The sequence below is a fragment of the Barbus barbus genome (assembly GCF_936440315.1).
Source record: "Barbus barbus genome assembly, chromosome: 27".
NCBI classification, from domain to species: Eukaryota; Metazoa; Chordata; class Actinopteri; order Cypriniformes; family Cyprinidae; genus Barbus; species Barbus barbus.
Window position 1 is genome coordinate 10883307 of NC_136755.1, and position 20808 is coordinate 10904114.

A 20808-nucleotide genomic window follows, 5' to 3' on the forward strand; every position below is an offset into this window, starting at 1 on the left:
GTGTCTACAATCTATCATCTATGGAATAAATAAAAGAAGCCAACAAACAGTTACATAGTTTTACATGAACATAAAATATAATGGAATGTAAAAAGTGTGTAGATTTATAACACCAATTCTCAAAAGACTAATATATATATATATATATATATATATATATATATATATATATATATATATATATAATATTTGAATGTTCTGCACAATATATTGATCATTTGGCCATATAAAATCCCCACTGCTTTAAGGCACGTACAATAACCATACAGTACTTATGACACGAGGAAAAATGGATGGAATATTCATCACAGAACAAAAGTGAAGATGATCAACATTTAAATATTTTGTTTCGGTGACTAACACAACCATTATTTGTAATTAATAATTTCAGGGCGGAATATATTTTGGATGGACTTATATTTTGGATATGACTTTGGTCACTGTATTGGACAGAGGGATGAACTGTGTATGGAATCAAGTGCTGCTGTACAGAATACAAGAGCAATGGCAAGATGTATTATTATTTAGCAGCTTTAAGAGATATCTACTACCATGAACATCTTAAGGCTTCTTAATTGCTGGTATTCATTTAACCAAATCTTTGGTCTATTATTCTAACGAGTACATTAGATTAGGAATTGATGGACTCGTTAAAAATCCTGAAAAATATCACATCTGACCGGCAGTTTTTAAAGTGATGTCTGTGCGTGTCAACAATCATACAAAATCAAATTATTTTGAAAAATCAGAAGTTGTGATTGACCAAAACTGGCAAACACGTTAAGACACTGTCTCCTCTCTCGTAAACTCAAATTCTGCTGTTTTATATCATTAATGTCCATGTACAGAAAACATATTTCTGCACATACTGACAGTGCTCCCAAAAACATTTCTGCAACTGCAGACTGTACCATCATACTTTTTTTTTAGAAACAAAGTCAGTTTCCCAACTGGAGTTATAACTGCAAAAATAAAAAAATGATATGGCTTTCATGTCTGGAGTACCTATGAAACAATCCTTCATCTCTGTAAATAAAATTCATTATCCAGCAAAAATGCATCTTGCACATCTCTGGAGATGCCATGTTTCAGTTAACAAGCCTAACAAAAGTTGATAATCTCTACTAGAGGGTCTCATACAAGACTGTTGTGATGAACAGCAGATGCTCACAGAAGGATAAATAAAATAAACATTTATGAAAAAAACAAGTAAACCTGATTTCAATATTACAACATTACTGTTTTTAACTGAATGGTCCACTGGACTTAACTTGATGTTCAAAACAGTCACAGGTCTGAGGGATCAGAGGCACAAGGTGTGTGTACTTGTGTGTTCAGCTGTTTACTTGGTTGAATATTTCAATCCTAATCTCCGTCTCGATCCATTGCTCCATTCCATGCATGCTCAAAGACTGGAAGGACCAGATGTGCGGTTCTGGCTTGAGTGTTGGCTTATTCTCAAAGAAGTCTGGGTAATCCGGCTTCTTTGGTTCAGCTTCCTTTAGAGACGATGTTTATTCTTTTTTGTGATACTCGGGTGGATTGTCCAGATCCAAAACGGGTTCTGCCATGCAGCAATAACACAGCTTCTGAGCTTGCAATGACATTGTGTCTGAAAAAAGAAAAAGATTAAAGATCAGTACTGTATGTGAAAATCATTCAGGTATATCAATATTTTGCTTACTTGAAAACATCTTAACTGGTCCATTTGTTAAAGATCAAAATGGTATTGATTAACTAGCCTGCTCTAAAAACTTGAGGCTGAAGTTATTGTTTATGATGATGATTCTAATTCAAACAATTAACATTTCTAAAAGCATAGTGCCACTTTACATTACATGTCCATTTTATACATAATGAATAGAGCTGTCAATTCAATTAATTTAGTAAAAAATATTATTTTTTTAAATAACATTCATTTTAAATATAAATATGAGTGTTGAAGTAACCTTACAAATAACGCAAGTCAGATTACTTTTCCAAGTAAATAGTAATGCAACGCATTACTTTTAAATTTACAAGAAAATATCAGTTACTTTTTCAAATAAGTAAAGCAAGTTACTTTATTTTACCATTTACTTACTGACAGCTCTCCTGTCCCATATTGAGAGAATTTGGGAGTGAGGTGCAGAGAAAGAGGCACTTCCTTCAGCCTGAGGCTTATTCATTTCACTTATGGTGTGAAAGGGGCTTTACAGTTGCCAAAAATATAACTCTTGAGTTTTTTGCTATTAAAAATGAATAAGCAAGGCCTGCTCAGGTGACAAAAAGTAAAGCAAAAGTAACAATGCATTACTTTCCATAAAAAGTAACTAAGTAATGAAATTAGTTACTTTTTTATGGAGGTACACAATATTGTAATGGATTACTTTTAAAAGTAACTTTTCCCAACACTGACAATGATGATAATAAGAGATTGCAGAGATATTGTTATATGGTTGCTAGGGTGTTCCAGGTCGTTGCTAGGTGGTTGTTTACAGGGCTCAGACCAAAGAACCGACACCCGAGTTTCTGTGACATTCTTTCCCTAATGGTCTGTATTAAGCACATTAGCTGACATTTATTACTGAATACAACTGCATCATAAATGCTGTAATGTAAATTATGACCAAAAATAAATTGAAAATGACTGAAATCTCTTTTTTTCCCCTCTGTAATGTACTCCAGATTCATGGAAGCCTAAGATGGATGAAAACAGTGAAGACGTTGTTAAAGCAATTTGCACAGCAGTACATATGGATCATTGTATGCTCACAATACTCCTGACTCATAACAGCGAATTCATCTTGGGCTCAAATTCATTACAAATCACCACAATTATGTGTATATGCAACAAAACCCCTAGAAGGCAAACAGAACCTGGGTGTCGCACATAGGAGAATGTTTCAAAGTAAAAACACTTCCTACAGCCTGCAGCAGAAACCAGAGCCGTGCAGGAACTGCAGGTGTCCAGCTGAACTAATAGAAATGAGACAAGAGAAACGAGAGGCTCTTGCGTGTTTGTGTGCTCACTCACCGAGCATGTGTCCCAGAAAGGCGGGTCTGGAGCTGGCTGGGAGGTGCACAAATAAGTAATACACAGGAGCCCCGGAGAGAGCAACGATGATTCCCACCAGAGAGTTTATAGTGTCACTGTAGAGCGGTACAACCACCAGAAACACACTGCACAGGCAGTACACTATAGGGAAGAACAGACTCAACTACACAAAGACAAAAACACAGAGTCAATTAAGCACATCATAAACCAGGGCAAGACAAAATAAAAATGTCAACTTTGTTGCAAGTATTAAATATATGACACTGGTTATTATCTGAGTATTTTAAGGCACCATAAAGGCGCTCCTGATGTGAAGGCTATTCTATAAGATAAGAAACATTTTCCTTCTTTCTAAGATACCTTATCTTGACAAAGTATCACACATATACTTCAGAGAGAGACAGATATAGAGATAGACAGGAAGAAAGAGAGAGAAAGCCCTTTTGTCAGCAACTTTGGTTCCAGTACTTTTCCCATAATTTTTTTCCCATAGGAATTAAAAAAAATCTTGCTATAGTAGAAACAATATATTTTACATTTAATTGCATATATATTAGGGGTGGCACGGTACACAGATGTCACGGTTCGTACGTACCTCGGTTCGATACGATTTTGGTACAGCAGGAAAAAAAACAACAAATCTACTATGCTCGGTTTCTTTTCATTTATTTTGAACAGAGTAGTACAGTAGTAATACTAACCCAGCAGGCACACAACATCATAAGACAAGACATTTGGTTAAATTTCGGTTGCGACGTCGGGTGACCAAAATCCAATGTTAAGTCAACATCAAATTGATTTTCATTTTCAACCAAAATACAACGTCTGTCCAATATCACGTTACAGACATATTGTGCCTACTGGGAAATATTATATTACATTATATATATAATCTGCAGTACATATATACATACAAGGAATAAATTCTTGAAATATATTTGATTTAGTTAACAGATAAACCAGGGGAAAAAACAGCCTATTTATGCTGAGTTTCAGTTCATTTTTGTGACAGGCTTAATCTGTTCACAGAAAGGAAACTCAAATGTTTTGTTTTCATTGTGAGTGTACAAAAATAAAGGTAGACCTTTATACAGTGATGCATTATTAAGACGATAAGTGTTTAAAGTTGATTCTGCTGGTATAAGGAAACACACACACACACACACATCAGTTCCAGCATTGCTAAAGTTGGCACTTTATCAAAATAAAATACAAATATCAGCGCGCGCGCCTCTGTGTCACCGTTGGAACGTGACTGAAGTACAAAGCCTATAATTTACATAAATAATAGTTTAGCATTCAGATACGAGAGAGGTAGGATAAACAAGCACAAAGCTCCATTTCGCAAACAGTTGAGTGCACAAGCTTTTAAAGTATACTCCTTTGTAGTCTATGTGAGAGACGCGTTCAGAATCAGCAGACGGTCACTGTTTAGTGGGCTTTGTTTTCAAGCACGCAACTCACGCATTCGCTGTTCTTCTGCTGACGGTTATCAAACAGCGTTGCATTAATGCGGGCACCCTCTTCTGAATTGAGGGTGAATTGCCTGTATTCGTTGTTAGGCCTCATGCACCGAACCGAGATGCCCGTACCGTGACAGTTCGGTACGAACACATGTACTGTGCCACCCCTGATATAAATATATAGTAGTAGTTTGAGAGACTACTGAAACAGGCACTAAAGAGTCATTCTGGCTCGATTTGCTTGTCACGATTCTCTGGTGGAGATTTTCTCTACAGAATCATGAGGAATGCATTTTAGTTATTTATTTTTTAAAGCATGTACAACCAGCGGTGTAGTCTAGTTTTTTGGTATGCTTTGAATTTTCCCGCAGCCTCATAGCTACTCACCGTCCCAAAGCGACAACCCATAAGCACCACCACACTCACTCATACAATATGCATCTACATGCAATTGAGAGCATTCTGAAAGACTGCTTATGTGAGATCAATGTCAATTTATTATAAGCAACAGAAGACTTTAACAGCCAATGACATTTACAGCTGGGGAGACTGGACTGATTTTCTACTGTTTAGTGTTAATCATTTAACTCAGCCAGTTTCATTTATCTTAAGAATATGGTCACTGGAGCACAGGTCTTATCAGTTGGCAATTTTTAATGCACATTTAAGAGTGCCTGTTTTTAACTTCCCTAGCCTGACTTTCAGTCCACAAAGCTGGTCAGGAGTTCTCATTTGAATCAAGGAGATATAAACATTGTATTCAGTTTAACTGCTGTACACAGACAAACACATACACAGTATCTGTTTTATCTCTCCCCTTCTCCCACATTCACTGATCCACCACACTAATGTTACTGAAGTTATTAACTAGTTATGTTGGCTTGAGAAAGCAGTTAAATTTACAAATAATTACATACTTTTTCTTTATGCTGCCAAGCAAAGCTAACATGTTTGATCATGGCCAGGTCAGGTAATGACTATCAGAGGCCAGTGTGAAAGACGCTCGGGACAGTTGACTGATCTGTAACTGCATGAAACTTTATCATTTGCACGTTTTTTTAAGCCTTGCCAATTAAAACACTCAAGCGATTCGTGTCATCTGCTGCAGCTGAAGAAGCAGCTTCAGAGGCAGACTTATGAAAACACTGAAAGAGTGTAGTTTGAGTTTGCTTTCGTTTCATATCTCCTTTAGTGATTCACATTCAATGTTGTTCAAGAGTTGCGCAATAGCACTGGTCATCAACAGAAATATGGCGTGATTTTCAAAAAGTCGGTGCTTCGCAACACAGACGGAGTGTATTTATGAATGTACATGTGAAAGTTATGTTACAGAACGATGTGATGTATCTTCAAGCTTTTTTAAGTGGGTATACAGAAATCCTTGACCTTTCCTAGTAGGTATACGGCGTATACCTGTGTATCACGTAGACTACACCACTGTGTACAACTGATTAACAACCTTGTAGCTCAGGTCTTCAAGTTTACAAAAAGGGGTCATATGATGCGATTTCTTGTTTTCCTTTTCTTTAGTGTGTTATGTAGCTGTTTGTGGATTTATAGAATCTGCAGAATTACAAAGCTTTTGTCTCCCACAAAAGGATTTATTATATCTAAAAGCGAAGGCTGATCCAGACTGGGCTAAAATGCCTCATTCAGGTTTCAGATAGAGCGGGATTACTGCCATCCTTAGTGATCCAGTGCCAGTCTCCCCAGTGATATTAGACCAAACAGCAGTTAATAGTATTGTCATAAAGAGTCAGTTACGCGTTTGGAGACAGATAAGAGAATACCTTAAGATAAAATCACTCTCTCTCTTAATTCCAATTGCAAATAACCCAACATTACCCCCCCTCAAGGTTGGATACAACCTTTACTCAATGGAAGGAATTGGGTATATGCAGTCAAGGACCTTTATCTTGATGGGGCTTTAGCTTCCTTTATGCAATTACAATAGAAATATAACTTGCCCCAAAAAATATTTTTTCAGATTTTTACAAATAAGGAATTACTTGCGTACACATAATGTTTCCCTAGAGGAGGTCCCGTCCTCAGTCATGGATGATTGTCTCATACAGTTCAGGGGTAACAAATGTCAGCTATCTTTAATTTATGGAAGGTTACTAGCAGCTATTTCCCCTTCTACAAAGTTTATCAGAGAGGAATGGGAGCGAGAGATTGGCGTTGGAATCTCTGAGGAGATTTGGCATGGAGGAGATTGATAAACAATCGGTCAACACTAGATTATGCCTCATTCAGTTTAAGGTTCTACATAGAATACACTTCTCTAAAAAAAAAAAATTACATAGGATTTTCCCCAATGGCTCTCCTATTTGTTATAAATGCAAATCGGAGGATGCCGATTTAGCTCATAGTTTTATTTTCTGTCATAAAATACAGGAATTCTGGTGTGAGGTTTTTAAAGTGCTTTCAGATGTTCTTACTGCAGACCTGGATCCAGACCCTGTGCTCATTATAAAAGGAAATTCTAATTACAGGTACATCTCAAAAAATTAGAATATGGTGAAAAAGTTAATTTTTTCTTGTAACTTATTTCAAAAAGTGAAACTTTCATATATTTTAGATTCATTGCATATAAAGTAAAACATTTCAAAAGTTTTTTTGTTTTAATTTTTATGATTAGAGCTTACAGCTCATGAAAGTCAAAAATCAGTATCTCAAAATATTAGAATATTTACATTTGAGTTTCAATTAATGACCATCCCTACAGTATAAATCTCTTGTTCATTGAAACCACAATAATGGGGAAGACTGCTGACTTGGCAATGATCCAGAAGATGAACACTGACACCCTCCACAAAGAGGGTAAGTCACAGAGGGTCATTATTGAAAGGTGTGGCTGTTTACAGAGCGCTTTTTCAAAGCATATTTAATGCAAAGTTGACTGGAAGGAATAATTTGGGTAGTCAAACACGGAGAGCTTAACAAGGAGTGGACTGAAGCTGGAGTCAGTGCATCAAGAGTCACCACGCTCAGACATCTTCAGGAAGGGCTACCAAGCCACTTCTGAACCATAGACAACGTCAGAAGCGTCTTACCTGGGCTGTGGAGAAAAAGAACTGGACTGTTGCTCAGTGATCCAAAGTCCTCTTTTCAGATGAAAGTAAATTTTGCATTTCATTTGGAAATCAAGGTCCCAGAGTCTGGAGCAAGAGTGGAGAGGCACAGAATCCATGTTGCTTGAAGTCAAGTGTGAAGTTTCCACAGTCAGTGATGATTTGGGCTGCCATGTCATCTGCTGGTGTTGGTCCACAGTGTTTTCTGAAGTCCACAGTCAACGCAGCCGTCTACCAGGAGATTTTAGAGCACTTCATGCTTCCTTCTGCTGACAAGCTTTATGGAGATGCTGATTTCATTTTCCAGCAGGACTTGGCACCTGCCCACACTGCTAAAGGTACCAAAAGCTAGTTCAATGACCACGGTGTTACTGTACTTGATTGGCCAGCAAACTCACCTGACCTGAACCCCATAGAGAATCTATGGGGTATTGTCAAGAGGAAGATGAGAGACACCAGACCCAACAATGCAGATGACCTGAAGGCCGCTATCAAAGCAACCTGGGCTTCCATACCACCTGAGCAGTGCCACAGGCTGATTGCCTCCATGCCACGCTGCACTGATGCAGTAATTCATGCAAAAGGAGGCCCAACCAAGTATTGAGTGCATAGAAATGAAAATACTTTTCAGAAGCCTGACATTTCTGTTTAAAATATCCTTTTTTTATTAATCTTATGTAATATTCAAATTTTCGAGACACTGAATTTTGGGTTTTCATTATCTGTAAGCCATAATCATAAAAATTTCAAGAAATAAAGGCTTGAAATATTTCACTCTATGTGTAATGAATCTATATAATATATGGGTTTCACTTTCTCAAATGATTGACAAAAAATATTGACCTTTTTCACGATATTCTAATTTTTTTAGATGTACCTGTATACACGTTCATTGAACAGTGCTCAACAGAAATTCCTTACATATTGTTTGATAACAGCCAAGAAACTGTTATTACTGTTCTGGAAAAAGGTTAATCCTCCCGCTGCCAAACTATGGCTTGAGGAACTGATATCTACACTGCAATTGGAACGAACCAGATATCTTTTAAAAGGCAACACTGGACAATTTTACAAGATTTGGGACCCTTTCTTCTGGTACCTCAAGAGCAATTCTATTCCTTAATTCAATGTTTTGTAATTTAAAAGTTGTTTTGATTGTCACTGTATTGTATATCAACAGACCCGGGTAGGTGTAAATATTTAATGTGTTTTTTTTTGTACATATAAGAACATTTATTCTGGAACGTGTGATTATTATAAGGTTATTCAATGACTGAATAAAAACATATTTGACCAAAAAAAAAAAAAAAGCCTCATTCAAACATTTGCATAATGCCACCCAAATGTGCTTTTGCTTTCAGTATGGCTATAGATGTCACAAAATATGATATTCAAACTCACATTAGACAATTTTTAACATTGAATAAAGCACATAATCAGTACCTGAGATTACTGTCATATAGTTTGTATCTTCTTGTTCCAGCCGCGACGTCACAGAAACAGAAGCCGTTTCTAAAATAGAAATTTCATGTGTCGCTGTCGCGGCTGGTCAGGACAAAACCTCTGATTAAAATGGAAAAAGATACTTTTTATTGTGTGTCGTGGCGTCGCGTGTAGTTAGTACACAGTCTAAGACCTTTGTTCATCTTCGGAACACAAAGTAAGATATATTTGATGACATCTGAGAGCTTTCTGACCCTGCATAGACAACAACATAACTGACACGTTCAAGGCCCAGAAAGGTAGTAAGGACCACCGGTGTCACATGGACTATTTTAACAATGTCCTTAATACCTTTCTGGGTCTTGAACACGGTAGTTGCGTTGCTGTCTATGGAGGGTCAGAAAGCTCTCCGATTTCATCCAAAACATCTTAATTTGTGTTCCGAAGATGAATGAAGGTCTTACAGGTTTGGAATGACATGAGGGTGAGTAATTAATGACAGAATTTTCATTTTTGGGTGAACTATCCCTTTAAATATCAAGTCTACCATTAAGAAAATGAACTGTAATCTCCTTTACATGAGGTGTGCTAGTACTAGGTGTGTGTACATGGAGACAATTCAGAATCAGTCAATTCTAATGGTTGGAATTACATAGGTAGTGGTTACACAGGTAGTGGGTATTAGCCCAGTAGTTCAGATTTCGGGAGGTTAGATTTTGTAACAGAGCTATTGACTTACCTTAACAGGACGGGGCAGGTCAGGTGCTTTAAAGCGCAGGTAGATCTGACTGCCTATAGAAAGGCCGATGAACAGCCAGTAATTAAAACTGAAGTAATTAATTAGCTGGAACACGTCTTTCACACAGAGAAATATGAGTGACATGCCACCCTATGGGAGGAGGGAAAAAAGCAGATCATACAGATTGAATCGTCCTGTTTTTAGTACAGGGGCGCAAACTCGTCAGGAGTGAAAAAGGTGACAAACTAAGTAAGAATTCTAGATTTTCTACATAGTACAGGCATGTCTCAGCCTGCTTACTCACATTAAACAGCAGGGCTGGAATTGGTGTGTAGCGTTTGACGTGGATCATACAGAGGACATTGGGTAAATGGCCCTCACGTGAACCCACAAAGAATAGCCTAAAAGGAAAAAAAGGATTTGGCTCAGAAACTGAATTCCTGCCACCATGCATCGCCTCATCAAACGACAGAAGACTCAGAACAAGATCTTCACCTGGAGGCAGCAATGATAGAGGAGTTTAAGCCTCCATAACAGGAGATGGCCACAGACAGCGGGATGAGCCAGCTAGCATATCCAAGCACATAGTCAGCAAATGTCTGTGTTAGATATAAAAGAAAAAGTGTTTTGTTTTTTTATTATAACCAATAACCAATAAATGTCTGATACTCTATACTAGTTTGTCTAAATAATTAAATTAAACAATAAACAAAAATGAGCTAATTTAAATGTTACAAGTGAATTTAGAGATCACAACCTAACACAATGTACAGTATGAAAAATAGATATCTACTTTGTTTTGTTTACATTTTAACAATACAACTGTAAAATTGCATTACTAATATAACAACTCTCATATTTTTTTTGAACCAACAAGCTTTTACTTTGGTGGAAAGTTGCATGGAGCCCTTAAAGCTTCTCTTCTGTTGTCAACAGCGGGTTTTATAAGCACTTCATATTGTTTAGTAAAATTATCAGTGTAAGCTGTGTTCCCAAATGCAGAAGTGAACCAGACTCACAACAGATGTAGAGATGAGTTCATGTGGAGCAGCAGGTATTGCAAACCGAACCGTTCCGAGACACTGAACAAAAAAACTCAGAGCTGCCCATGTATAAATGAACATAGTGCTGCGCTTCACTGTGATAGATGCAAAGTATATACAATGGGGGAAAAACATATTTGATCCCCTGCTGATTTTGTACGTTTGCCCACTGACAAAGAAATGATCAGTCTATCATTTTAATGGTAGGTTTATTTGAACAGTGAGAGACAAGAAAATGCATTTCAAAAAAGTTATAAACTGATTTGCAATTTAATGAGTCAAATAAGCATTTGACCCCTTTGCAAACATGACTTAGTACTTGGTGGCAAAACCCTTGTTGGCAATGGCAATCACTCCCTTTAAGAGAGTGCTCCTAATCTCAGCTCCTTAACTGTATAAAAGACACCTAGGAGCCAGAAATCTTGCTGATTGATATGGGATCAAATACTTATTACACTCAAACTGCAAATCAATTTATAACTTTTTTTGAAATGTGTTTTTCTGGATTTTTTTATTTGTCTCTCACTGTTCAAATAAACCTACCATTAAATTATAGACTGATCATTTCTTTGTCAGTGGGCAAATGTACAAAATCAGCAGGGGATCAAATAATTTTTCCCCCACTGTATTTATTTAATTAAATTGCAGCCTTTGCGACTAGACAACCTCACTAAGCAATATCGCAATTTTGTTTTATTTGTTTTTTTTTTATTAATTGTGCAGCTGGTTAAGCTAATGTTGTTGTGTTAGATGCTCAAACAAACAGAGCAATGTTTTGGAAGAATGTACAGATGTCTCTGCATAAAAAAATGTAACAGGACACAACAGAAACAAAAACAGTGCTTCAAACACAGTAAACGGTTTGTTGGCCATTAAAACTACTACAGAGCAGCATACTAGCGTATTTACAGGCAGCAGGGCATCTGTGGTTGTGGACTAATGTCATCGAGCATCTCTAGAGAGAGGACATTGCCTCAAGCTGCTCTGGTTAACTAGATCAGAGTAACAGGAGATGAAAACATGATCAAATCTGGAGCAAATAAACTAAACAGACGCTGTCCATTAACTTCCATGTGACATTCAAGATCATGTGGGTTAAAAATGAGCTTTGCTCCAGTAGCTTGAGATATTCAGATGTGATGATTTTTATCAAAATTCGGCTCCCAAGAAAAGTTTTACTCACCACAGCCACAGCTTCACTCTGTAGCACTGTATTCATGTCCAGCACTGCATAATAGGCGATATTAGTCAGGATGTAGATTACTGTGACAATAGGCATGGAGATTGCTATAGACAATGGCAGGTTCCTGTAGAAGAGAAAGACAGATTTTTATGCTTACATACTTAATCTTCCTGATTGACTTGCAACAAAACTGCTGGACATTCATTCAAGATGAAGTGTGCAATTTCTGCACCACAAAGGATTGTAAAGATGATAACTGTTTTTAAACGAACTGAGCAATGTTTCGAAAGCACTATAGTACAAACTTTTCAGGGCAATCAACCTACATATGACTGACTTAGTTATCTCTGCATATTAAGCCGGGGAGAGAAATACTACTATTATTACTGATTCTTACTCCTAATGAGTAGAACATGTCTTGATATTAAGTAAAACGTCATGAGTATTAGTACCGTTCTGGGTTTTTAATCTCCTCTGTGATGAAATTCAGGGTGTCCCAGCCTGAGTACGAGTACAGAGCGGCGTACAGAGCCAGAGCCATGTTTCCTGGATCCAGTTTAGAGTTCTCAAACGAATCCCTAAAGTTGTCTGTTTTTCCTGTGGCACAGCAATTTAAATAGAGTCAAATATCAAAAACAAACAGCAACCACTCACAAAAATATAAATGTGTAGCGCTACTGTATAGGGTCGGTATTTTTATATATATATATATATATATATATATATATATATATATATATATATATATATATATATATATATATATATATATATATATATATATATATATCTCATTCTCACCAAGGCTGCATTTATTTGATTAAAAATACAGTAAAAACAGTAATATTGTATATAAATATTATTACAATTTAAAATAAATGTTCTCTACTTTAATATATTTTAAAATTGAATTTATTCCTGTGATGCAAAACTAAATTACTCCAGTCTTCAGTGTCACATGATCCTTCAGAAATCATTCTAATATGCTGATTTGCTGCTCAATAAACATTTCTCATTATTATCAATGTTTTTTGAGTTTATGTTTTTAATGTTTTTGCCTGGAAAGCATGATGTATTTTTTCATGATTCTTTGATGAATAGAAAACAGCATTTATTTGAAATATAATTTGTAACATTATGGATATAATTAACAAATCACGTTGATTAATAAAATGTGTCTCTTCTCAGTAGCAATATTTAATTCTTAAAAAAAAATAATAATAATAATAATAATAATACTAGCCCCCAAATTTTCAAACGTAATATGGTTTAAGGTAAACAACACGTGTGTCAGTATGTTCAAACCTTGGGCCAGCACAATCATTCCAGCAATGATAATGACTATAAGAGCCAGGACTTTAGCCACAGTAGAGATGACCTGAAGAATGGCCCCCCATTTCACCTTCATACAGTTCACAAAGGTGAGAAGACCTGCAAAGGAAACAGAGACAGTCATGCCCATATAAAAGCCAGACAATATATACCAAATATACTTCAACAGTTGTTTGCAACTGATATTTCTTAATGTCCCTGGTAATTCAAGTTCCTCCATTCATCTGATACTGCTGTGAACACTCCTGGCATCTAATTTCACCAACAAACCAAGTCTGACAGTAATTCACTCCTCGATAAACAGTCACTCAGAACTGCAGATAACATCGTGACTGCACGTCCTGGCGCTGTGATACCCAGGAGATTAACTGAAGTATTTTTGTACCCCATTTAATCTCAGTTCAAATGCCTACCTCATTGTGATGAAACTGTACAGACCAGGTCCAAATAAAGTGCTATTTGTCACAAAATGGGAATTAAACCCTGTAGAATTACACTGTTATATAAACTTGCATAAGCTTTGTGGTTCAGTCCTGTTTGTTAAGTACTTGGGTGGACTTTGCTGCAGTAAGCAGCAAATCATGTCACAGGTGACAAATACCCAAGAATTCCATTGAACTCAAATAAACCGTGCATGAGCACCAGTGACTTTCTAAAAATGTCTCGTGGAAGTCTTCTTGGCAGGGTCACGGACTCCAGTTCAAATGGCAAGTATTTGGTTGACATAAATAAAATGCCTAAATAATGCCAACCAACACTGACAGAAGTGGAGAGAACAGCTTGGCAGCCACAGTGGACTTAACAGCTGAACTAACAGAAAATACTTGCCTCAATTTGTAGAGACAGTATTCACTTCATATTGACAAATTACAAGGACAAAGTAGAAGTTTATTAAAGAAAATATGAGTATGTACTTTAGGCAAATGAAAATGTTGACAGTTTGTTCAGATTGCAGTGCAGACTCACCTGCTGGACTGTGTCATTTTAACAAGTTAATATTACAACTACACAATATAACAGCTCAGTCCACAGAGGTAGTTCACCCCAAAATTAAATTAAGTAAATTAGTACTTTCTGATAAAGTGAAGGTTCCCAGATTTAACTCAGTGGAAGAGACTTTTTTTTTCATCACAACTTGCATGGATGTTTTAGTATGAATAAAATCAAAAGGAGAAAAAAAGAAAACACAAATTTCCTCCCAAAAATTAAGAAAAAAAAAAAAAAAATGAAATTAATGAAATAACATTGTAGAGAAAAATGCACCATAAGCACCTGGGTTTTCTGCAGAACTGGGCTGAAACAAACAAACTCTTCTAGCATTCAGAACAGTGTTAAGTATTATTTATATACTAATAATATTTAGAATTAGCTTTTATTTTTATATTTTCCGTTTTGATTTTAAATTTTGTTCAAGTTTCATTCGTTTTGTTTTATTTTTTTTTACTTAGCTTTCATTTTATTTTTTATTTCCAATTTAGTTGTTTTAATAATTGAACTTATTGAGTTCAAGTTTATCATCTAATAGATATTTTATTTTTATGAATGAAAAAAAACTTTTAATAGTTTCTGTTTTAACAGTAATAACACTGATTCACAAATGTTGTGTACATGAAGTTACTGTATTACATATGTATTTTCTATTTTGTATGTGGACTGTAAGGCAACCATACAAACTAAAAGAATTATGTAAATAAAGGTATGCAGATCAATACCATGATCTGTTACAATCCACAGGTAGCGATATAAATTGGTATGATTTATTTTTGACATATTAACATGAAGTGCTCTTTTCAGAGTAATCTCATACACATTGCGCTGTGTGAACAGTAAACAGCAGTGAATCTCCAAGAAAGCCGGCCTTTATTGCGCCACTATTTACACTAGTTTCAAGTGCTGCTACATGTGTGTTTATCAAAGCATGCATGCATGAGTGCAAGAGCACTTACCTATAACGAGAGCCGCAATGAGCCGTACTGCATCATTTGGTGCCGGGCACGTGGGGAAGAATGGTTTCACTAGGTAATTAGCAAAAGTAAGAGCAATGACCGCCTGGCAGGCCGGTTCCACGATCATCAGTGAGGTCCACAGACGGATGAATGCAAGGAAGCCCCCAAAGGTCTCTAGGATGTAGGCATAACTAGCTCCCGACTTGCGAATGGTTGTGCCCAGCTCAGCGTAGCACAGGGCACCAAAAACAGAGAAGATTCCTCCAATAACCCAAACCACCAGAGACAGACCATAAGATCCTGTTTTCTCAAGAACACCAATGGGGGAAACAAAGATGCCCGAGCCAATCATGTTCCCCACGATGAGACAGACGCCGTGTAGTAATGAGATCTCCTGCTTTAGACGCATGGAGCTGGTGGAGTCGGCTTCCCCCATGATGAACTCAATTTCAGAGGCAGGGGTACAAAAAAAAAATCAAGAATCAGGACTGTGATGTCAGACCATCAACCACACACCTCAGTCTATTCACCTCAAGCCTGGAATTTCAGCCGAGTCTCGTTGCTGTTTTCCTTCTATATCAAATCTAGAAGGTGACAAGAGAGTTAAAACACAGTTAATGGAATGTTGTAGGTTTAATACAATTGTGCCAGCATCTGTGGCATATTGTTGACAACACAAAAAACAAAAAAACAACAAAAAAAAAAAAATTATATATATATATCTCAATTGCTCCAATATCAATGCTAACAAGCTCATATCACCCTGCAGCCCAAGACTGGTTGCCCACTGAAGATAAGCAGGGTTGAGCCTGGTCAGTACCTGGATGGGAGACCTCCGGTGAAAACTAGGTTGCTGTTGGAAGAGGTGTTAGTGAGGCCAGCAGGAGGTGCTCACCCTGTGCGGGTCCTAATGCCCCGGTATAGTGACGGGGACACTATACTGCCAAAAAGCACTGTCTTTCGGATGAAACGTTAAACCGAGGTCCTGACTCTCTGTGGTCATTGAAAATCCCATGGCACTTCTCGTAAAGAGTAGGGGTGTAACCCCGGTGTCCTGGTCAAATTCCCTCTACTGGCCTTAGTATATCATGGCCTCCTAATAATCCCCATACACTTTTGGCTCGTTGACTCTCTCTCCTCTCCACCTGTAGCTGGTGTGTGGTGAGCGCACTGGTGCCATTGTAGTGTGGCTGCCGTCGCATCATCCAAGTGTATGCTGCACACTGGTGGTGGTTGAGGAGAGACCCCCCCACATGATTGTAAAGCGCTTTGGGTGTACAGCAATACACAATAAAGCGCTATATAAATGCATCATTCATTCATTTAATAGAGCCTCAGTCGTTTTGCCCAGGATGCCACAGAGCAAGTGCAGTGACATCAGGAGGAAACCAGTACAATGTGGGAAGAGAACCAGGCAACGCTTAGTTGGGTGCGGTCATCAACTACAGCCTGCAGAACTAACTGCTTTTAGAGATAAATCTACTGGTGATAAAGACTTTCACTGAACACTATGTGGGTACATGCTCAATTGAACAGTATGACAATGTCATACACCAGCTGAACTGTAAAGAGAACTGAAAACTTGTAAAAGAAATAAAGCTTGTAATTTTTAAGTATGACTACTGCACTTAAAATCTTTTTGGAGCCACTGTATGGTATATTCTTTGAGAGCTGAAAATGAACATGCCAATGTTTAATAAAAAAGACAAAAACATTCCTTAATTGTTTTCACGTTAGAACACATACTTTTAAACAATGACTGAGTTTACATGCATAAGGGGCTGTTAGTGTTCACAAAGAATGTCTTTTCATTGTTTTCTTTTATGTGAACATGCACTTGACATATGCCTGACTGCTGTGTTCTCTTCTTTTTGCCAAGTCTTACATTAAAAAGGCAGTGCCCATGTTAAAAGCTGTTCAGCTTTTAAAAACCCACATCTAGACCTTGCATTTTTCATTCCACTGGTCTGCATCTTACATTTTAACCGTAAAACAGGTTTTGTGTGCATGGCATGATATTAATCAGAATTTAATTACTATAATTGTTTTTATTTTAATAAATGTGCAGCAGACCTTGACAAGTTGTACATTTGTAACAGCCTCATGTCTTAATTTATGTAATTAAATTACCATTTATTATGCTCCATCTCCAGTGAGAATGGCAGGAACAAAATGTACAAGTCTGAACCAAGTATGCAGGAGTATTAGCTGTGAATCTGAATCATATACACCCCCCTTTTTAGAATATAATCATAACTAAACGATTCAACTTGTTACTTAGAAAGTGATATAGGCATGTGAGCATAGATCATGCATACACGTAAGTTACGTTGCTTATATATACCTAGAAAGTCTACAAACCTATTGTTGGTTGTAAAAGTGTAACCATTGAACACATAAAACACACAACATTACTGTTGCGTTTTTATTAATATTGTAAAATACTTATATTTTAAACTTCTGAGCAGCTGTCAAACACACAAGTTTACGTTACCCGGGTTTAAATGTTGATTCCCAACACAAACGGCATCCTGCACTTTATATGAACAGACAATATTACAAAACAATATCCATTGACTATTGTTTATAAGTAATTCATCGCTGAAACACGTCTCTCTATCAACAATCATCACTCAACATCGTTCCAGCGCGAGACTACAAGTTAAGGAAGTTAACATGTTGTACAGGTTAAGTTAGCTTTTAAAACGTTTGATTTCCAATTTCACGATTTCCCGTCAAACTTCATAATTTCCATATTACTTGATTTCAAAGCTAAGAATAAGTTCTCCTCAACAGGATAAAAAGATAAGAAACATCCTTGACTCCATTCACGTCCACTGCTGTAAGCTAATATGGTAACATTAGCGGTAACGCCATAGACTGTAAACACACGCCTCTGCTAACTCACCCTGCCAACATTACTACCAAATGATGCGGTTGAGGTTGGAGTGTGGAACATCAAATTTAAGTGATCTACAGAGCTCACCTGTTCTTGGTGAAGAGATGTGGATGAGCAGACGTGGAGCTGTGAGAGAGGAGGAGACTCATAATGACATCGCCTAGCCTTCCCCTCCTCCACCTTCATCTCCACCAGCCTATTATCGCTGTAGACAGGTAAATGCCTGGGGTGTTTTTGTTTGTTGAAGTACAGGGGTGTATTCCAGAAAGCACGGTTAACTTACCTTCAGCTAAACCCTGAACTTTGGGTTGATTAACCCCAAACCTTGCTTACTCGAGGTATGTGGTTCCAAAAACGCGTCCGGGAGTAAGTTCATTCAACAGAGTATGTTCCTGGTTAAGACTCAAGACATTCTCAACAGAGCGACGAATCGACGAGTCACTATGGAAACGGACGCTAAGATAAAGCGCACCATGCTGTTTCTTTCTTCTTCTTTTGTTCAATGGTTTGTTTACATGCTTAGTTTGTTCACATCTGCTCAGCAATATGTGAGATGTACAGAGGAGGTTTCGTCAGAGTGTGTGGTAGCTGATCCACCCTTATCTTAGTCTGTCAGGGTGCACAGGCATGCATGGAAATTGATGATGAACACTACAAATCATTATCAAAAGAGGAGATCCAGGAAGCACAAAGGGATGACAAGAATGTCAAAGAAATCATAGACTACTTGCTTCTTCAAACCAGTGGCGGTCAGCCAATCCGATAGTTAGAGGTCTAATGCGTGAGTGGGACAAGCTGGTGTTGGACAAGTATTTTGTGTAAAACATCACAACGAATGCAGCTAGTGTTGCCTGCCCAGTAGAAGAATACAGTTGTGTCTTGAGAGTGCTATGTGACGAGACCACCAAGGCACAACCAGCCTCATCAGAGATTGTTTTTTCTGGCCCTATATGCAAAAGGATATTCATGCATAAAACCTTTCAAGACCATTTAGACGACCCATCCATTTGAGTTAGTGTCCATTGACTTGCTTCACTTGTACAGATACAAGGATGGTTATGAGTAGCTACATTCTTGTTATTATCGACCACTTCACCCAATTCGTGCAGGTGTATGCTACAAATTCAAAATCTTCAAAAACTGTAGCGGACCATTTGTTCAATGATTTTGCCCTGAGGGTTGGGTTCCCCTCACAAATTCACTGTGTGAAATATGGAATTTCACCTGCCATGAAAGTGACAGTGAATGACAGTGAAGGTGACAATGAGTACTATCCAAGTCGAACAATACTAGTTTAGGACAGCAAAATCGGCAAAACCAGATGCAAAAGGAAACCGTAACCTTTAATATATTATTTGATTATTATCTACTTATTTTCTGAATCTATTTTAATTAACATGTCAATTATAAATTACCATAATGTCAAGTAAAAAAAAAAAAAAAATGTATTGTTAGATACAGTCGAGAAAGTTTTCACTGGCAGGACAGAACAAAATCAACATTTAGTGTACTTAAATATGTAACGTTTCATGGTATGTTAATTTTAACGGTTTATTAAACTTAGTCACCACACCACAAAATGTGTAATAAGCTTTTTTTTATTGGGCAACAAAGTCTTATCGTATTTATAGAAAGCGCACAAGGATTTAACTTCTTGAAATTCATAGCCAGTTTATTAATGATGTGAGTTTGTGCTTCTGCTCACTCAGCTGTTAAATAAGGCAAATCATTTCTGTTCTGAATAGCCTATCTGAAGCAGAAATAAGGTGCTGTCAAGTGTTACAGAGTGAACTTTTTCATGAACTAAGCAACTGGTTTTAAAAGAGATTTGTGTAGGATTTATTTATTAAAAGCTCTTGCTTTCCCTGCATGCTTATTTGTGTTGTGAGTACAATGCATTCTTGATAATTTCTATGCTGGAAACATAAGAGAACCCCAGTTTGGCTTAGATATCTAAGTTAAAGAGTAATTATAAGAATTAATGTGTTTTGCAGTGCAGTTTCCTCGAGTTAATAGTTTTGCAGTTTACTTCAGTTAAGAGTTAGAAAGAGTTAGTTATAGATAAGAATGTTTTCTCCTGTGTTTTGTCTGCCTTTTTCAGGGTTGTCTGTCGGCAGGGAACCAGTTGGATGCGGCTGCACTCTCTTCTTTTGTTTATTCTCTCATCCAGCTGCTCTGGACTATCTGTATTCTTCCATACCATGTATAGAAGTGCTTCTTAATTTTGTATGAACACGCCTACATGAAGGCTTATGTGAGTGTGATGTATAAAAGATGGGATTGCCCCTTCTTTAGTAGTAGAGAACAATAAACCACTTGTGCTTACATCTGGAGTGTTGTTGTCTATTCCAAGCGCTTGTTGCTAATCCACTCGACAGACGAAGAAAGCTGCAGTGACCCAGAGTAGAGTTCTTACAGTAATTTTAGTGAAACTATTCCTCACATTTACAGTAGGCCTAATCCTCTCACTACTCTTTAAAATTTAATTCCCAGTGACCATATCTGAAAACTATGCAGTCTTTATACAGAAGTGTCATTCATGCATAACCAAAACTCATTTTAAATTCATTAAGGAAACCCTTTTGATTAATAAATGACTCCAGATATCTGGTCCATTGGCTTTGTCCTTTTAAATGTTTAGGTAATTCA

At 37.2% G+C, this 20808-nt stretch overlaps 1 protein-coding gene across 1 annotated transcript; it reads right to left on the reverse strand.

Annotated features, from left to right (window-relative positions):
• Window positions 1-356: 356 nt before the first annotated feature.
• On the reverse strand, window positions 357-18339 carry LOC306847138 (Y+L amino acid transporter 2-like). Its single transcript, XM_079380935.1, has 10 exons — window positions 18247-18339; window positions 15261-15844; window positions 13288-13413; window positions 12435-12579; window positions 11983-12106; window positions 10252-10355; window positions 10061-10157; window positions 9757-9906; window positions 3017-3200; window positions 357-1612 (listed from the first exon to the last, which is right to left on the reverse strand). Exons 2-10 carry the CDS (start codon window positions 15694-15696, stop codon window positions 1515-1517), a joined length of 1464 nt encoding a protein of 487 aa, XP_079237061.1. The 5' UTR covers window positions 15697-15844; window positions 18247-18339; the 3' UTR covers window positions 357-1514.
• Between the last annotated feature and the right edge of the window lie 2469 nt (window positions 18340-20808).